The following is a 17,227-nucleotide window of genomic DNA, read 5'->3' as shown; positions in this document are numbered from 1 at the left end:
AAGGACCTGTCTTACATGGAGATACTTTGTATAGCCATTGTTATGGGAGAGGATTGATATTTTACTGTCCATAAAAATGATTGCTGACATTGACTCTATTAAGTTAGAAAGTGAAAAATGAAATGGTGAAATTCATCTTTCAAGATAGGGTGTAAATTTTAAGATACTAGTATTTGTGTGACTAATGAAAGAATCGGTGAGAAAATAATCCCATTTAATTCTTGTCTTCCTGAAAACTGTTGGTCAAGAGCAATAAGAGGAAAATTTCTAAATGGAGCATTAGAATCTTGTCTCAAGTTATGCTTAGTACACATGATATAGAAAGCAGAAAACCTGGCCATTTGCTTTTTATTTTAGCACCTTTAGTGTAGGTCATTTCTTACTTGAATGCTAACGTTGACAGTAACTTGGTCTTATACTTTAGTCATCTTTTTGAATGCTACTGGACATTTGGCTCTTGGAAGAAGGTAACTCTTAGTTTTCCTCCCTGGTTTGTATACATTATTTATTTGGGAACCTATCTGCCATTGTGGCTGTCAGAACTCAGCATAATTTAAATGTTTGAGGTGGGTGATTGAAGTGCTTGAATAACTTTTCATCCAACTGCTTATGACTCACTAGAAAGTATTTTAAAGAAAGACTGTTCTCCAACTCACCAGTGTATTAGAAGAAAAGTAACATATGGTATGTCCGCCTAAAATTTAAATTTTTAGAAAGCAGAAATATATTATACCAGTATTACTGTGAGTACTCATATTAACACAGACCATCCCCAACTGTAGGTTATTTATCTTTTTACAAAATGTCCTAAAATGAGTAAATTATTTTATTTCACAAAACTGACATACAAAATTGCTTCTAATTAGAACATGATTGTTTTAGACTTTACCATTAATTGAGGCTGTCAGTGGTTTGCTGCAGAATCCAAACATCTACTGTATTAAACTTCATCTAAAACCACATTATTCTTGATTCCATTTTATTATAATTGATACTTTGCTCTTTGATGCTTGAGAGATTGTATTTATAGGTAACACTTTTATCTAAAAATAAATTTTCTGGTTTAAGAGTATTATTTTGTTAATGTTTGCTGTTGCCCTTCACCTCTCTGAATCCTATTCATTTTTCTAGACCAAGCTAAAGATTATCAAGCTTGATGAAATTTTCTTCTATCCCAGTAGCTTAATTAATGGCATTTTGGACATAGTTTATAGTACTTATTTCCTTTTGCCTTGTATTAGTTAGCTGTGAACATGCCTGCCTCTTTGTACTGGCTCTTAGAGAGCCAGCTGTTTTAGGCATTCTTGTAGCACCTTTCACAGTACATAGCTCCTATATTTTCAGGAAGCATTTATTAAAATTGTTGATATTTTCCCCTGGTTTTCTAAATTAGGTTTACAAATCAGTAACTTGAGGTTTGAATGAGGACTCAGGTAGTCCAGCCATGATGGTTAAGGCTCTATAGTCAAGATTGCCCAGGTTCGAGTACCTACTTCATTACGTTTCAACTGTTGGACTAACTCATCTGTAAATAGGAATATTCGTATCAGCCTCCTAGAGTTGTTGATGAGGATTAATATAAATAATTTGTTTAAAACATGTATTGTGGTTCCTAACATATAGAACACACTCAACACAATGTAATATAATTTTTGCTAAATGCAGTCCTATTGGGCTAGCCTCTGAGCCCCTTGAGGGCCTGTCTTTTGGTCTCAGGCACCTAATCTAGAATATAGTCAGTATTCAATAAATACTTGCTTAAATTGAATTGATTGATTTACCCTATTTTTATCTTCCATTACAGCCCACTGTTTGTAACATGGAAGATTGGTCGAGACAAAAGATTGCGTGGATGCATAGGTACTTTTTCTGCCATGAATTTGCATTCAGGACTCAGGGAGTACACACTTACCAGGTGAAGACCAATTTTTGTTACCTCTGCTTTTACATTAAGAAAAAAAAAGCTTATGGAACTTGAACCTAATACTTTTAACTCTTTTTCTTTTACTGAATTTTCAACATTCTTGATTCCTTTCATGTCAGGTTTTTCCTTTTCTTTGACCATTTACCCTATCTCTGGTAAAATGTTATTACTGTATATTATCATAATATAAAATGCTGTGATTATATGTGTTCTGCCATAGATGGTTTGAAGTTTTTTTTTTTTTTATTCTAGTGGCCAGCTTATTTTGTATAACTTGAAAATCAGTGACCAAATGTCCATGGGTTGCCAAAATATATTATTTCTATAGTAATAGTCATTGTTTCTTCCCTATTAAGCATCTTAAAAATAGTTGATATCTGTTTCATCTTATACAATTCATTACTCTTTTATGTACTTTTGAAATTGAAGGGAAAACCTAGGAAGAAAGTGATGCCATACCCTGACAGCATAATTGTTCACATTCACACTTCACCCAGAATTAATTGTGTAGCTTGCTTATTTTGTTTCATCTAACACAAGGATAAAGTAACGAATGTCTCATTACAGTTGTGAAGACTTTGTTCTTAATTTATGAACTCACAAAAAGCTATCTTGCATGCCATCTGATTTTTTTTGGTTTAAGTTTAGATTTCTAGCAAATTGTGTTCCAAAATTATTTCAAAAGAAGAAAATTCCTTAAATAATAAGCTATTAGTAAAGGAATTTCCTGTTTTTGTTCATATTTTAGGGTGATTATCTGATACAGTTTCTATAGTTATAATATGCACAGTGTCTGTCCAACAAGAAATTGGTCCCTGCTGGCTATTGGTACTTGGGGCAAGTTGCTCAACCTCCATAGGTAAAGTAGTAATTACAGTATTTTGTTCTATATACTTAATAGAGGTGTTAGGGGGATGTTAAGGGAATGAAGTAATAATCAATCACTACTTTGCTTCAGGATTAATGTTGTAGAACATTTATTATTTTATTATAGAATTGCATAAATGCAGGCTCATACCACCAGTTAATAAAATGCTGTAACTGAATTCTCATATTTGAAGGTGTGCAGTAGCTCACAGCTGCAGGGTTTTCTCAGCTTACAGAGAACCCCAGAAAGAAAAGCAGTGGCTTGGAGGATCACATTTATTTTTAGCTTTTCACAGGTAGTAGAAACTGAGTGTTTGGATTTGATTAAATAACATACAGGCTGTAAGGGGGTCGAAACACATATTCTGGAAATAACTACAACTTAAGTATACAACATAGTATATAAATGCTGGTCTAGGCATGTTAGATTTTTTTTTTCTGACGTGAAATACAATGGGCACATTTTAGGACTTAAACAAATTCTAGCAATCACTACCTTTTTGAGACAGGTGCACGTGAAATTCATGTCTAAGAAAGTCAGATACCTCATGTTCTCACTTATAAGTGGGAGCTAAATAATGTGTACACATGGACATAGAAAGTGGAATAATAGACATTGGAGACTTGACAGGGTGGGAGGGTGGCGGGGGAGTGTGGGATGAGAAATTACCTAACGGGTACTACAAATATATACTAATTGGGTGATGGTTACAGAAAAAAGCCCAGACTTAACCACATAACAAAACACAAAACTGCACTTGTACCCCCTAAATCTGTAATAATAATAATAAATTACATGTTTAATAACTAATCAATGGGAATTTATTATACTTTTTCCAAAATAAGTTGTTATGAGGAATGTTTATTCCTTGGCATTACCCTGAAAGAAAGAATTCTGTGGCCAAATAATTTTGGGAAACACTGGTTAAAAATTGTAAATAGCTCTGCTTGCTGCAGGCCTTCTCAGAACCTTTCTTGTTAATAGTGTTATGAATCTCTAAGAGAGAAAAATGCAGCATTTTCCAGACTTCAACTTATTTGACTACAGAATCCTTATGTCCTTCCACCCCAGTGTCTTGTGCCATTAGTGTTTTGAAAACGAACATGTTTTCAAAAACCCAAGTCTGTTTCCGAAACAGAATTTTATTTTATATTTGGGTAGTAAGAGTTGGTAATGTAGAAACCTTTTGTGATTTCGCATGAAATTTTAACAGAAATTACATTATCAAACATTATATGCTTTAGAAATCTTTAGTAGTAGTAACTGTGGTAGCAACTTGGTTTTGTTTAAAGAAAAACAGAAATTGTTTTGCCTTCATTGAGAAGAAGGAATGAGAACATGCAACTTTTCTGGATTTGTCAATGTATCTCTCTAGAGTAATGACCAGAAGAATTACAGCATATTTTTCTGATAATAATGTGATTCTGAATAAATTGTTTAAATAGTTGAACTTGGAAATTTACCTGCATTTGTATACCCTGTTACTCTCATTGTAGTTTGTGGCTCTTCCTGTTTACTTTTCAACTTTTTTCTCATGTTTCTATACAACTTCTTCAGATTGTATATAGCACATTAAAGACGGGTGTGTGTGTGTGTGTGTGTATGCATGTTTGTATGTATATACATGCATACACATAACATGGTTTTACTTCTCATTTTTATTTGGCTTAATTTCTTTTGTTTAACATGATATTAAAAATCAAGTTATTTGGAAGAGACAAACTAAAGAAAACAAGTCTTACAAAATACAATTAATCTTTTTTCCTGGATTCATTTTAGCATTAAAAACTATAAGGAGTAATTTTTTAAAAGTTGTAATATAATGTTTTTTTTCAGTCCAATATTGTGCTTATCATTTCTACACATTATGTTGTTTATTATTATTAATAGCTACCATTTATTAAGAATTTACTACCTGTCAGACATTGCTGAGGAGCTATATCTCCATAGTCTGCACAAAAACTTTTAGGTACTAATATCCACATTTTAAAAATGAGGAAACTGAGATTTAGAACATTTATATAATTTCCTTACTTGCACATCTAATAAGTGGTAGAACCAGGATTCAAATCCAGGCTACATGACAGCAAAGTCCATGCTCTTAACTGCTACACTTAAGATAAGACAAAATAAAATGTTCTGATAATTTGTTTTGCAGCTTTGTCATGAAAATAATGAACCTGAAAGTAGATTACTATAAATTTGATAAATCATGGATCAATAATTCTTCAAACATTTTAGTTAATTGTTAAGAATAAAACTTCGGAACATTATTTAATATTCCAGAAAATCCATTATAGAAAGTATATAACTCGGGGGTGTATAGACTAGTCAGAAGAAAATTGATTTGTATTAATATTGTATAAAAGGATAATGCTTATTACAAAAATGTACTACTGATGATATGAAATTGTATTCTTTGGCTGCATGGACTAGATTTCAAGAAGAATATAATTTTTCTGAATGTAACAATTGGTGTTTTTTGGAGTCTGGTTTTCCCATCTTAAAACTATCCCCATCTTAAAACTCACAAAATGAATAAATGGTATCAAATGAACTTAGGGAGTTGGGGTATAAAGGAAGGAGAAAGCAAAAAACAATAAATAAATAAACAATGAAATTAAAGACACTCCAGGTATAGTTTTTTAAAAAAATAAAATAATTTGATTATTCACTGTCTTGTGATTTGAGAGACTGTTCAGTTTTCAGAATGTTACTCAGCTATGTGTTTTCTTTGTTATTGTGGTAAAATATTAATATACATAACATACAATTCACCATTTTAACCATTTTTAAGTGTACAGTTATATGGCCTTAAGCATATTCACATTGTTGTACAACCATCACCATTATCCATCTCCAAAACTTTTTTATCTTCCCCAACTGAAACTCTGTACCCATTAAACACTAACTTCCCAGCCCCTTTCCCCCAGGCCCTGGCAATAAATTCTGCTTTCTCTCTCTCTGAATTTTACTAATCTATGTACATTATATCAGGTGGAATTATACAATATTCATCATTATATTACTAGCTTATTTCACTTAGCATGTTTTCAAGGTTCATTCATGTTGTAGCATATATCAGAATCTCATTCCTTTTTTTAGGCTAAATAATATTCCATTGTATATATATACCACATTTTGTTTATCTGTTGATCTATCAATGGATATTTGGGTGGGTGGCTTCCATCTTTTGGCTATTGTGAATAATGTTGCAATGAACATGTTAATATACAAAATATCTGAGTACTCTTTCTATTAAAAGTTAACCATTTTATAGAAGACAATGGTCTAACTCACCTCTCCCTAATGAGCAATGGGGAGGGGAGCGGCTGTAAATACAGGTGAAGCTTCGTTTGCTTGCCTCACCTCCTGTTGTGCGGCCCCCCTACCCTGTTCCCCATTCCTAAGTTTCATGGAAGACAATTTTTCCATGAGGTGGGTGGTGGGGGGTGGTGGCAGAGCTTTGAGGCCAGGCCACAGATTGGTGCTGACAGCAGGTCTAACTTGTTTATGGTCCCTTAAAACCTTTCTTTAAAAAATGACCAGGTACTTTTTAAATGAAATGCCTATCCTGGATTAAGTTTTTATTCATAAACATAACTATTTTAAAATTAAAATACTTGTCACAGTCCAGTTGTATGTTCTCCTAATCAAGGTTTTCATTTATTTTAAATTGAAATAAAACCTTATGAATAGCCTGAGTAGTTCTTCTGAATTGTAAAAATACATAGTTTCTGTGTAGATAGCATGAAAACTTTGTGAGAATTATAACATGGAATTATTAAATAGACTATTCTTTCCCTGACTTTGGAGGCTCTGGGTAAAAGCAAGAAAGATTATAGGAAATAAGATGCATGATGGAGAGCTCAGAATTAGTGATAACAAAGTCTGTCCATATAAGTTGGTGACAGAGTCCACAAATTATTATATTTACCAGTGCTCAAGATTTCAAAGTAGAAATACTCTCTGCTAAAGAAGATAATTTCTGGTATTGTATTTATGGCTTTTACATGTTAGAAAACAGAGACAGATTTATTTCCCCTTCATAGAAAAGTATGTTTTGTAAGTACATTTCTAGAGAAGAGAATTGTAACTAATATGGATGAATATAAACATCTCAGTAAAAAAAGATGTTTTAAAAATTTTTGCTCATAAATTATCCAGCAAAGTATAGATCTATTTCTTTTTTTTTATTATTTCTGGATATTATGGGGGTACAAACATTTTGGTTACAAGTAAGCCTTTGCCTCTCCCAAGCCAGGGCTACAGGTGTGCCCTTCCCCCATACAGTGTGCACCACATCCATTAGTTGTGAGTTTACCCTCCCACGCCCTCACCTGACCGACACCCAATGAATAGTACTACCATGTGAGCACCTTAGTGTTGATCAGTTAGTACCAATTTGATGGAAAGTACATGTGGTGCTTATTTTTCCATTCTTGTGATATCTCACTTTGAAGGATGGGCTCAAGCTCTATCCAGGATAATATAAGAGGTGCTAGATCACCATTGTTTTTTGTAATTGAATAGTATTCCATAGTATATACATATACCACATTTTATTAATTCACTCATGTATTGATGGACACTTGGGTTGTTTCCACATCTTTGCAGTAGTGAATTGTGCTGCTGCTTTATTTAAATTCAAGTTGGCAGTATTTGTTTTTAGAATACATAAGTGATTAATAGGTGTGTTATTATTTAGTAAAACAGGAATCTGGTCTATCACCACACCTAAAAGACTATCTTTCTTTTTTTTTTGGTTTACTTTGTTGTACTTAGACCTCTTAGCAATGAAATAATTATGCAGGTGCTGGCAGTCTCTGGAGCTTGATCCTGAACTATGCCACTTCATAATGCTTGTTGTGCTGCTTAATTCTGAGAAACTGGCAGCAGGGGTTTAGTCTTTTCTAGGGAACAGTATGATTCCATAAAAGGTGATGTGTTTTGTTTTGTTTTGAAGTTTTGTTTTGTATTGTTCTGTGTGAATGAGTAGGGTTGTGTGTGTGTGGTGGGAGAGAGATTGATCGATCGATTGCATGTCACAAATGTTCACTTTCCATTAGATTTTTTTGAGTTATTGAAAGCAGCTAACAAACCTACTTTATTTCAACTAGATTGGGTACTTCTAGGTGGCTAGATTCATTGTAAGCTGAATTTGCTTTTATATTTTGGTGTTGTATATTGGCATGCTACAGCAGTATGACTTTAAAAGTTTCTAAAGCAATGAGTTTAAAGCCATTGTAAGCAGCATAATTATATTTCCCCTCCCATGATGGTAGACCATTCTTATTATTGATTATTTTAGGTAACTATACTTGGCTCATTGTAAATATTAGATGAAACAAGTTCCTCCTCTCTCTCATTTGATGTTAATCTTTATGGTAGCATCACCCAGATTGATTTTTCTTATGAAAAGGAAAGCTGTACATGCGTCACTTCTGACTGTACATTATTGTCATGGAAGCTTATTCTGGAGATATAAGGCCAGGCTATTTTTGGCAATTGTTTGTGACAAGACTCCTGGCTAAAGTATGCTTTTTGGAGAAATAAATTAGATGTATCAAAAATACAATGCAAAACTAATTAGTTTAACTTGCAACCTACATTTTGTTGACTTTTTCCAAAAGGGAGGATGACCTGTGTCCTAAAATTTATACCTAATTTGATAGTTTCAGTGTACTAATTACCAAATGAGAAATTAAATGTTTGTCACATTTTATAAGCATTTAATTTAAGGTAGAGTTTGGAACCTAGATTGTCATATGCTGTTTACTCAATGTTAACCATGGCAAAGCATGGTGAGATATCTGCAGAACTCTGGAATCTTCATTTTAGCTCCTAGGTTACTGCAGTCCTTCATTATCCCAAGGTTGTACTGATGTGCAAAGATGTGACCAAAAAATGCCCAGCAGAATATGGAAAGAGAAACTAAACAGCAAGAACCATTTCCAATATGGGTAATGGCTCCTAAATTATAGAGAATTGTCTGACTTCATATAGCACCTACTGCCACAGAAATTAAGTGCAGTGAATATATCAAATTCTAATTCCTTATCACATCTTTCAGATCTTCAGGGTTTCCAGTTGGAATCTCCCTGCTGCTTTGATTAAGAGCTGCAGGCACAATGCCTTTGGGCAAAAAAGAGAAAAGGCCATCTGTAAAAGAGAGGTGTGAGAGAAGCTGAAAATGGCCTTTCTTCAGCATCAGGGCTCTTGGTTCTTAAGTTTGATATGGAGAAAGTGAACCAAGAAATTAACCCTATTCTTACATCTATCTGTGAACTTTACCTCTTTGCTCCTAGGAGACTGCTGTTTCCCCCTTTTAATCATGTTTAAACAGTTCATTCTGCAAATCTGGTCTAAATTTTGCCTTATGCATTTATATTAGGAGAGATAAGAAGTTGTATAAATATAGTCCTAGGTAGAAAGTGATTTTTCACTTAGAAGAGATGATACTAGAGGGACAGATACTTTATATCTGTAATAAAGCTGAAATTTATTTAAAGTAATTTATGAAAATATTTTATTTGGTTCATCCCTAGTTCACTTTATGTGAAAGCAAAACACTCTGTACCACTTTTTGGGTTGTTTTTATCCTACATTGGCCCAAAAGATCAAAATTACAGGATGTATATAAATTGTTATTGTCAAAATAATCATATACAAGGTGTTGGATATTTTGAGAAATTTGTAACACATGTTTTAAAGGAGAAAATAAATGAATTTGTTATGGGGAAAATAGCCTCTGCAATAGAGGGCTCTTAAAAGTGTATGTGTGTGCACAAATGCACACATATGCAAAGTCCACCAAAGGTTAGGTGGAACTAAATTGAATTATAGCCCTGATGCTTGGCAAATGAAGAAAATTAAAAGTTAATAGTTTAGATTCTGTTTTCCTCTTGTCCTATTACAGTGAATTCATATTTTGCTTCAGTTCAGTAAACTGATATTTACATCCTTTCCTGAGAATTATTGCCTGAGATAGTCTTTATTTTTTCAGATGAAAGACTGAAATGGAAAATCTAAGTTAGAATGCAAATATATGAAATTATTATATTGGATATGGCCTAATATTATACTATAGGCATTGAAAATGTATTTCTTTTGTCTGCATATTTACACAATAAATATTGTATACACTTATAAGTGTCTTAAGTATTTGAGTCATTAGCACTTGAACGAACAAGAGGATGGGTTTGTATCTTAGTGTTCTGGAAGTATAAGATGGTTATACTGATGTAAGCTCAGTGTGATTATACTTGAATAGAGTATCATGCAAATCATATACTTTTACCACTTCTAAGGGAACAGCGTTGTTAGGAATTTGAGTACTTTAAAATAATTGAATATTGAGTTTTTGGTGCCACAATTGAATATTAAGTTTTTAGTTATGATTTTATGACCATGAGAAAATACTCTTTTATTTCTTTCTTTTTTGAGACAGAGTTTTGCTCTTTCGCCCATGCTGGAATACAGTGGCATAATCGTAGCTCACTGCAACTTTGAACTCCTGGGCTCAATGATCCTCTTGCCTCAACCTCCCAAGTAGCTAATATTACAGGAGCATACTACCACACTGGATGAATTTTTTTTTTATTTTTATTTTTTGTGGAGGTGGGATCTCACTGTGTTGCTCAGGTTGGTTTTAAATTCCTGGCCTCAAGTGATCCTCCTGCCTCAGCCTCCCAAAGTGCTGGGATTACAGGCATGAACCGCTGCACTCAGCATGAAAATACTTTTAGGAAGTTTTCCTTAAAAGACAAAAGAAACAAAGCCCCTCTCTGTGATCTTTGCCCTTCCTCAAACTTTAAACTGCCTCAAATGTGGATATCCAAAGTACTAGTCCTTGGGAAAAATTTCCTTTTCATTATTAATAACAATTGGTGATCTTTAAAGGCTAAATACATAGTGTTAGCCCTTTATCTTGCATCATAAATATATTTTTCTTAGAAACAACTTTTAGGTTTTTTTTTTTTTTTACAATTCTCTCTCAGTTTTTAAATAAAGAGCAGACATTCAATATAAAAGTCTTGTCCTGAAGAGCTACATTATCTGATCTGCTTCTTGTTAACAAAAGAAATAAAATATATCTATATCTATGTAAGAGAATAGACATGGACAAATGGTATTTTTAAAAAATTGTATCGGAATAAGAATTTCATAGGTGCTAGGAATTTTTAAAGATGGGAAACAGTACAATCATGCACTGTCTAATGATGTTTTGGTCAATGATGGACCGCATATAGAATGGTGGTCCCATAAGATAATAATATGGCATTTTTGCTGAACCATTTCTATGTTTAGATACACAAATACTTAACTGTTGTGTTATATCTGCCTACAGTATTCAATACAGTCACATGCTGCACAGATTTGTAGCCTAGGAGCAAAAGGCTGTACTGTATAGCCTAGGTGTGTAGTAGACTGTACTACCGTGTTTCCCCGAAAATAAGACAGGGTCTTATATTTATTCTTCCTCAAGAAGACACCCTAGGGCTTATTTTCAGTGGGTGTGTTATTTCTTTAAGTATGGTACAACAATCTACATTTATTCAAATATAGTTAAGTCGTCGTCTTCTGGAACATCATCATAACTCTCCAAACTCCGAATTCTATCCTCAATTTCTTGTGACTCTTTCCTTTAAAACCATTGGCATTTCCTTTAAAACCATTTAAAACCATGTCAAGCAATAGAGCTCTCATGGGGCAGATGAGAAGGGCTGCTTCGACGAAATGCATGGGTTGTGCAGATACACTGCGTAGCCACACCCATCACTAGGTCTTTTATTTTTGGGGTAGGGCTTATATTGCGCAAGTGCTTAGAAATCCTGCTAAGGCTTATTTTATGAGTAGGTCTTATTTTGGGGGAAACATGATATCTAGGTTTGTGTAAGTGCACTCTATGATATTCACACAACAGATCACCTAACGATGCATTTCTCAGAACGTAGCCCTGTCATTAAGCATTGCATGACTATATTTAAAGCATTGCATGACTATATTTAAAGCATTCTATTGAGAAAGAAGCTCTAATTATTAATATCAAATGCATAGTACACTTTTCAGTATGTTTAAAATCTAAAAGTGAGGAAAATACATTGAGATTCATAAAGTACAGATTTACAATTGGTCTCTTGTTCATAAAACTCATTTTTATTCTTTTTTTGAGACAGTGTCTCGCTCTGTTGCCCAGACCAGAGTGCAATGGCATCATCATAGCTCACTGCAACTTCAAACTCCTGGGCTCAAGTAATCCTCCTGCCTCAGCCTCCCGAGTAGCTGGAACTACAGGTGCATGCTACCATGCCCAGCTAAAAAACCCATTTTTATTAATTTTACAATTTTACAATTTTACTTCAGCTCACAAAATTACCCTATACATATACATATTGAGAGTATAGGCTCATCATTCAAATTAGATTAGTATATTATTATCCCCATTTTTAACCCTCACGTGTTTTATTTCTACATTGAAATGCTAATTTTTGTATTAATATCATTTCTGGTGGTGTAAGAGAAAGTTAGAAAAGGCCATAAAATAAATTCTTGAGATGCTTAATTAAACAGATTGCCCAGAACTCAACTTCCTGTTGCTATACCCAACTACCTTCAGGACTGCTTCATAGATTCTATGAAGCTGATTTAAAAAGTTCCAACTGTAGCCATTTCACTGAAGATGGAAGGAAAGACAATCTCTTTTAAGTTTTGCAGGCTGCTTTTAACCTTAAAACTGTTCTTCTAAGATGACCTTTTCTTGCCCCCTAGCTAGGTCTGGAGAAGTATTCTAAGCCTTTGAAATGAATGGAGCTGTGTTGCATGTGAAGAGTAGTAAACAACTGTACTCTGCTAGTTAGACTTACACTGCTACCTGAGGTCATGGGTTCAATCCCCATTTGGACCAATTCACTTTGTTTTGCTCTACATCACAGACTATACCTTAGACTCCAGGCAGTTGATTACAGTGGAGCTCAGACAGAGCATGTGGACGAGTCCATACCAAACCCAAGGTTTAGCATCATCTCAGCATATAAAGCATGCTGTATTTTGAGTACCCAAAACTTAGCTACCTTATTATAGTTAATAATAATTATAATAAGTGCTTTGAATCTAAAAGAAAAAAATGAGAATATTTTAAAATGTTAATTTCTTTTCAGAAGCCCTCCAAAGAGAGTCATTGTGACATTGTAAATAAAGCTCTTTGGAGTGGCAGTAGAACTGAGAACACAGTTTGGACTTCAGCCGGCCTGAAAATGCTATGGACAAGAGGAGATTTCTTTCCACCCATAAACAGTAGTGGCTAGAAGTCATCTCAGATAATAGTGAATTTCAGTTGAAGCAACTCTTAAGTATTTCATTGGTAAAAGGATGACTATATTAAATTCGTAGGTTTGTAAATACATGTTATAAAACGTAATTGCTCTTTTGAAAAGTACATTTTTATAAAAGGCTGCATTGGAAACTTGTCATCTGTTATGTATTGAGATGTTCCTGTGCCTCATGTATCATCTAAGGTGTGTATCTATTGTCTCAGAATGCGTGCCCTCCCATGCTGTTGCATCTTCTTCATAGGTTTTATTAGTGCTCAGAGCAGTACATTTACCCTATTAGCCAAAATAGGTACAAACACACCCATAGGGCATGACTAAACTCTCCTCAGTTAGTGTTAATCCTTATATCTGAAAAAAAGAGGCCCTCCTATATCTACCTTTCTTGCCTAGAGTAAAAGCCAGAGTCATTACAAAACCTGTCCTTCACTCAGAGTAAAGTTAATGTTCTACAGTGCCACCATGCTCTGCTTGCCCCTGCCTTTCTCATCTCCTACTCCCCTCTTCCCGCCTCCCGTTGCTCACTTGGTCTTAGGCATGCTGACTTCCTTGTTTTCCTTTGACTACACCAAGCATGGTCCCTCCCCAGGGCCTTGGCACTTGCCATTTTATTTACCTGGGGCAATCTTCTCCCAGATATCCATGTAGCTTGGCTCCCTCACTCTCTTCAGGTCTCTATTCAAATGATGCCTTGTCAGTGACACGCTATGTAAATTAGCAAGGCCCACATTTGATGTCTGGTTTTCCCTGCCCTCATCCCTTACCCTGCTTCATTTTTCTCCATGGCATTTATCACCACCTGGCATACTGTCAATTTACTTGTATATTTGTGAGTCTCTCCTAATGAGAATCCAAGGTCCATGCTATAATATTGCTGCTGTAGTATTCCACAAGGCCTAGAACCATGCCTGGTACATAGTAGGGACTCAGGAAATATTAGTTGAATAAATAAAAGTCTTATTTTTATCAGCATTTAGAAATAGTGAATTATAAAGTATAAACCTTTGCTTTACTACTTTACCTAGATTTGAAATTATCTGGTCTTTTCGTGCATGATTTCTTATGATATTTTTCATTGAGTGCATATTGAATGTACCTTTTTGTTTGTTTGAATGTTTTAACTGACATTTAATTTCCTTTTAAAATTCATTTTATCATGAAGACCTTCAAATATTCACAAATACAGACAGAATGTTATAACGATGCAGTCATTTTTATAATGGTGATATTTGCTCTTTTAGTTAATTGTTTTCATATTTGCTTTTTAGTACAGAGGTAGTGTGAAGTTGTAGAAAGAGCATAAGCTTTAGAGTTAGCCATATCTGGCTTCTAGTCCTTGATGCCTGAATTCTTAGCTATGTGACCTGAGGAAAGCTACTGGATTTCTGCCAAGTCTTGGTTTTCTCATCTGTAAAATGGCTATATTATAATACCAACCTGGTAAGTTTATTATGAGGATTAAGAGACATATATGGATATGAAGTATCTGATAATAGTAGGTATGTAGTAAATATTTATATTTGTACTTCAGAAATAAGTCATGAGAATAGCCAAAAAAATGAAATTTAAAATATATTTATAGCAATTTCAATTGTTCTTTTTCTCTTGGACACATGTAGGAGAGATTTTCATAATATGAAAAGAAACATGCGTCATCAGAAAATAAATCAGTGACCCTACAGTCACCTTATCATTTCTGTTTATGTAATCCTTTTAAAAATGCACACATTGTAAAACTGACTGTTGAACATAATGCTGTCAGTCAATATTTCCTGATTCTACCCCACAAATATCTCTTGAATCTGTCCCATCTTTAGCCTCACTGCTACTATCTTGGTCTGGATTCTCATTCTGGCTCACTGGTTCCCCTGTTCCTCCTCGAACCCATTCTACACTAGTTACCAGAGTTATCTTTGTTGACACAAATCTATGTCACTCTCCTGCTTAAAAGGGTGCCTGTTACTCCTCGATGCCACAGAGGAAAGTCCTCCTCTTTTTTTTAGGTTCACCTTTTATTTTTAATTTTTATGAGTATATAATAATTACATCTATTTATGAGGTACATGTGACAACTTGATACAAGAATATAATGTGTACTGATCAAATCAGGGTCACTTCAAACATTTAACATTTCTTTGTGTTAAGGATACTCCAAATCCACTCCTCTAGTTATTTTGAAATATACAATAAATTATTATTAACTGTAGTCACCCTATTGTGCTATAAAACAGTAGATCTTATTCCTACTATGTAACGGTAATTTTTCTATCCGTTAACTCACCCCTCTTTATCCACCCCCCAACTTTCCTTCCCAGCCTCTGGTATGTATCATTCTACTCTCTATCTCCATGAGATCAATTTGTTTAGCTCCCCCATATGAGCCAGAACATGAAATATTTGTCATTCTGTGCCTGGCTTACTTCACTTAACATAATGTCCTCCAATTCCATCTATATTGTTACCAATGACAGGATTTCATTCTTTTTTATGGCTGAATAATATTCAATTGTGTACATATACCACATTTCTTTATCCATTCATCAGCTGATGGACACATTTAGGTTGATTCTATATCTTGGTTATTGTGAATAGTGCTACAGTAAACATGGGAGAGTGTAGATGTCTCCTTGATGTACTGATTTCCTTTCTTTTGGATATATGCCTATCAGTGGGATTACTGGATCATATGATAGTTCTATTGTTGTTTTTTTGAGGAACCTTTATACTGTTTTCCATACTGGAAGCCCATCCTTCTTAAGAAGCATGGCATGTGAGCCCCTAACCTCATACTCCAACCATGCACAATCATTCATCACTTCCCAAATATTCTTTCATATCTCTCGGGCTTTGAAAATTTTTTTCTCTGCCAACCCTGCCTCTTCCCATTTCCACACAGTCAACTCCTACTCATCCTCTAAGACTCAGCTTGCTCTTGCTTCCTCTATGAAATGTCCTTGACACTCCCTAGCAAAATTGATCAGTTTCTCAGAGAACTGTGGGAACACAGTTCTGGCTTCTGTTACAACACTTAACACACTGGATTATAATTATTAACTTTATATATTTGTCTTTCCCTTTTGAAATTACTCTCCACATTCGTTTACCTAACCACATCAAAGCAAATTAGCAAAAACCAGTCTTATTGCTTTGTAGCAACTTTACTTGATCCTGATAACCATTTCAACTCTCTTCTCTTTCTGTCTGCTTCTATTCACTTACTTGTGTTACCTTTCCTTGCTGCCAGTGTACTCAAGCTGATAAGAGTTGTCAATGCTGATTGATAGTGCAAAGGGTGGTTTAAGGCCAATTGGAGTTAGACTCAGCCAGGGGACAGATATCCTTATTAAGAAAGCAGATTAACATGAAGTTGATCCCTTGTTATGAGTGCTAAAAGAGATTGAAGAAGCACAATATGAATTGATGTTCATCATGGAACCAAAGAGCTAGGAGAGATCCTTAGAAGTCAGCTAGTTCAACCCCTATCAGACACTTTAATCTCTCTTAAAATCTCCCTAGAAAAGGGCATCTAGCTTCTATCTGAATATCTCAATTGACCTGGAACTCACTACCAGTTAAGTAGCCCATTTCATTTGCAAACACCTCTGAACTTCACTGCCACAACTCCAGTTACCATACAGCTTTAGCCAGAAGTCAAAGATCACCTGCCTTTAGCACTTTATTCTTTATAGAAAGCCACATTAACCAGCAGTAGTTAAACTTACTCTGAGTAATGTCTGAGTCTTTAGGAGTTTTAGGAATGGTAAGATACACAGCTTTACAATTGACTCCCATCCACCTACCTATAGCAATTTTAATTGGCCCCTTATTATTGAAGCCTTTGAAGCTGCTGCCTCCATAACTTCTCTCACAGACTACATTAGATTTCTGGAATTGGGTGAGCAATAGAGCCCAGAGATTCCAAGATGGAGCTGGTACTAGGTCTTTTAGTCTTCTCAACATTTATGACACAGAATTGGAACTAGAGTTAAAACACAGCTCTCCTAACATTGCCTTGGGCTATCACCACAATTTCCATAATAGAAACTATCCATGAAAGTATGTGAATTTATCTATTTTTGTTTTATGTTAAGAAACATACAATTT

At 34.6% G+C, this 17,227-nt stretch overlaps 1 protein-coding gene across 2 annotated transcripts in view; it reads left to right on the top strand.

The window, feature by feature from the left end:
• The window catches only part of AMMECR1 (AMMECR nuclear protein 1), a 114,025-nt gene that overhangs the window by 53,656 nt on the left and 43,142 nt on the right, over nt 1–17,227 (top strand). For both annotated transcript variants that reach the window (XM_012750061.2, XM_012750070.3), the window contains exon 2: nt 1,805–1,915. In XM_012750061.2, the coding sequence (XP_012605515.1) occupies nt 1,805–1,915 (111 nt within the window). The remainder of the gene's footprint in view (nt 1–1,804; nt 1,916–17,227) is intronic.

Source organism: Microcebus murinus, chromosome X (assembly GCF_040939455.1).
Source record: "Microcebus murinus isolate Inina chromosome X, M.murinus_Inina_mat1.0, whole genome shotgun sequence".
Classification (NCBI taxonomy): Eukaryota; Metazoa; Chordata; class Mammalia; order Primates; family Cheirogaleidae; genus Microcebus; species Microcebus murinus.
Note: the sequence above shows the minus strand (reverse complement) of the source record. Positions and strands in the feature narration are given on the sequence as shown.